This window comes from Thalia democratica, chromosome 9 (assembly GCF_965202585.1).
Source record: "Thalia democratica chromosome 9, ktThaDemo2.hap1.1, whole genome shotgun sequence".
Taxonomy (NCBI): Eukaryota; Metazoa; Chordata; class Thaliacea; order Salpida; family Salpidae; genus Thalia; species Thalia democratica.
In genome coordinates, this window is record NC_139173.1 from 2,848,798 (window position 1) to 2,851,586 (window position 2,789).

The 2,789-nt window shown below is 28.1% G+C and overlaps 1 protein-coding gene across 1 annotated transcript; it reads right to left on the reverse strand.

The window, feature by feature from the left end:
• Window positions 1-1,574: 1,574 nt before the first annotated feature.
• Window positions 1,575-1,979, reverse strand: LOC145844321 (kelch-like protein 28). Its single transcript, XM_082951711.1, has one exon. The coding sequence runs from the start codon at window positions 1,977-1,979 to the stop codon at window positions 1,575-1,577; it is 405 nt and encodes a 134-aa protein (XP_082807837.1).
• Window positions 1,980-2,789: the final 810 nt, after the last annotated feature.

Genomic DNA, 2,789 nt, shown 5'->3' on the forward strand with positions numbered 1-2,789 from the left:
AGGTTTTACAAAAATAAACATTGATAAAATTGTTTAAAAAATATTTTATTTACGTTAATCATCACTAGTATGATATCAGAAAATGTTTGGTTGTTTATCTATGTTTTAAGACGCTAACTTTTTATAAAAGATTTAAAACATGAATAATTGTAATTTAACAAAACTAACATTAACAACATTTGATATAACATTAAAAACTATTTATAAACCAAGAAACATCTTAAAAACAGAAAAGTAAACGAACTTCAAATGTAAAAATTTTAGTAGAGGTGTAGTAAGCGGTAACGTACAACTAAAACCTTATATGTCTTGTTACCACGTTAAATAAACTATTCTGTCGATTTATACAATTTAAAATAAGAAAAGTAATCAAAGTCCATCAATATTTAAAAAAAAATAAAGTAAGCATGTTATAAGTTATTATAAGAAGTTTCAAGCAGATAAATATTAGATAGTTTTTTTAAACTTTTATAACAAGTTCACAAAACTTTTTAATTTTAAAATATAAAAATATTACATAAGTCAACATTCCCGCTGGACTTGAAACCAGTACATGAATTATGATAAAAATATACTAGTGTCAATATTTAAACTTTACCTGCGGTATAAGCGAACAACTAAAATGAGATATATCTTTTGTTACGTCAAATGTTTCCTCAGACCATTCATCTTTTTATACGTCATAAAACAAAATTATTGATAATCTGTTACTAATTGTAACAAGTTTACTTCCGATGGAGAAAGAATTAGCTACTAAACCCCTATTGATGTTTAATGGGAATTGCTTTAATAAAAGAAAATTTTGAATTTTAGAATCAAAAACTTCACATGTTTTACGTCCATTTCCATTCTAACTTCCTAATACAAACTATTTATTTTTTATAGCAACTGAACTGTGACGATATCTTCTTTGAATCATACTTAGCATTGGTGTCCATGTATTACTTACATGGTCATATGCTTCAACAGTGTTTAATCCATCAGTGTTTTGACTATTCCATCCACCGGTAACAACGACTCTTCCTTCAAAAACTACACAACAACCATGTATTCTAGCTTCTTTCATTCTTTCAATTTCATTCCATTTGTCATCTTTCGAATCAAACTTCATACAAGATAAATGATCTCGAGTTATATGATTGTATCCTCCAACGATAAAAATTTTATTCATAAAACTTCGGACACAGAATCCTGCCAGATAGTTTAGCATATAGCCTACATCTTTCCAAGTTTTATTCATTAAAGAATACTTTTCAACAGGTTTTGCAAACTTATCATTTTCATCAAAACCTCCGAACACATAAACTGCCCCTCTACAGTAAACTGATGTGTGATGTTTTCGTTTCATTTTCATTGGAGCAAAACTTTTCAAATCATTAAACTCTTCAGCACTGACTTGTTTTGTCCCAGACATCTTTCTGTATTCTGGTAGACCTGTATAACCTCCAGTTATCATTAGATCAAACATATTTTGACTACAATATCTACTAGTCTTGTTTCGAAGAGAATTTCTATTGTTTTTCAAAGCGCTTGTCAGTATTGCAACACAATCACCGATTTTACTAAAGGAAAGATCACTCACTGTCGTTGATACTTTTTAAAGCATGGACTGATAATAAGTTGAGACGAACTTTTGAAAAAAGTCTACTTGCAAATTTGCTTCTTCCATCAAAATCATAACTGATCCAATTATCAATTGGATTTATTACTGCAATTTCTGAATCAATATTCAGTTCCGAACTGGAAATAATCTTCGCAATTTGGGCAAAATCTAAATGTTTAAAGTTGCTGTTTTCACAAGCCAACGTGAAGCAACATTCCATGTAGCACAAAGAAAGTTTCATTAGCTCAGCGAAGTTGAAAATATTAGCAACTTGGTAAAATGTAGCCACATTACTATTTACCACTTTCTCTTCGGTTTGCTTTAACGCTTTATTTTCTACATCTTTAATTAACAAAATTTTCTTTGCTTTTAACATCTTTACAAACTTGTTTCCATCTAAGCTTCGTAAAACAAAGTTAAAACTAAATGAAAACAAAACATATTTAACACTTATTTTATATGTTTTACACATGAAAAATTTGATTGAACTTTTTAAAGACTAACACCAACAGTTTTTTTTTTCAATACTTTGCTTGATAAATTTAGATGCATTCAGAAAAAAGTCTTTTAAATAGTAAGTCTTTTCACGTAGTTGAAGCTTGTTAAAGCAAAATGAACATCATTTTTATAAGTATTGTTTTTTAACTGAGTTTCTGTAAAAACTAAAATTTGAGCTTGATACTATTAGCTAGTCATCTAGCTACAAAAATTAGAATGCAGTCAAAACCTGATTTATATTTAAAGTTAAGACCCGGCCGAAACCGGGTCTATAAAAAAGTTTACAACCCGGCCTAATCCGGATATTAGTTGAAAAAGGATACAGTCAGATCCATGTTAGGATTATTTATCTGTAAATCACTACTACAATCTGTGTTGTAATCAATTGATAAATAAAAATACATATTAGTAGGTTTAAACACATTTTGGTAATAGTTAGACACAATTAGGTCTTATCATTTTTTTGATTGTTAGAAATGTAGTTTAAAACTGATGTTTTTCATTGTATTAAAAAAATCAAAACGGACAAAGTATAACATACATAAAGTTTTAATTGATATTAGAAAAATTAATATATTAAAAATTATAAAACCGTTTACATTAATTAAAAATCTACTTAAGACGTTTTTTGATGTAAAAACCCGATGATCGTGAGTTTATGAGCGTTGCACAATTACTTTATTTAAAC

Coding starts and splice junctions, on each gene's coding strand:
- LOC145844321 (XM_082951711.1), bottom strand. CDS start 1,979: ATGTTAAAAGCAAAGAAAATTTTGTTAATTAAAGATGTAGAAAATAAA.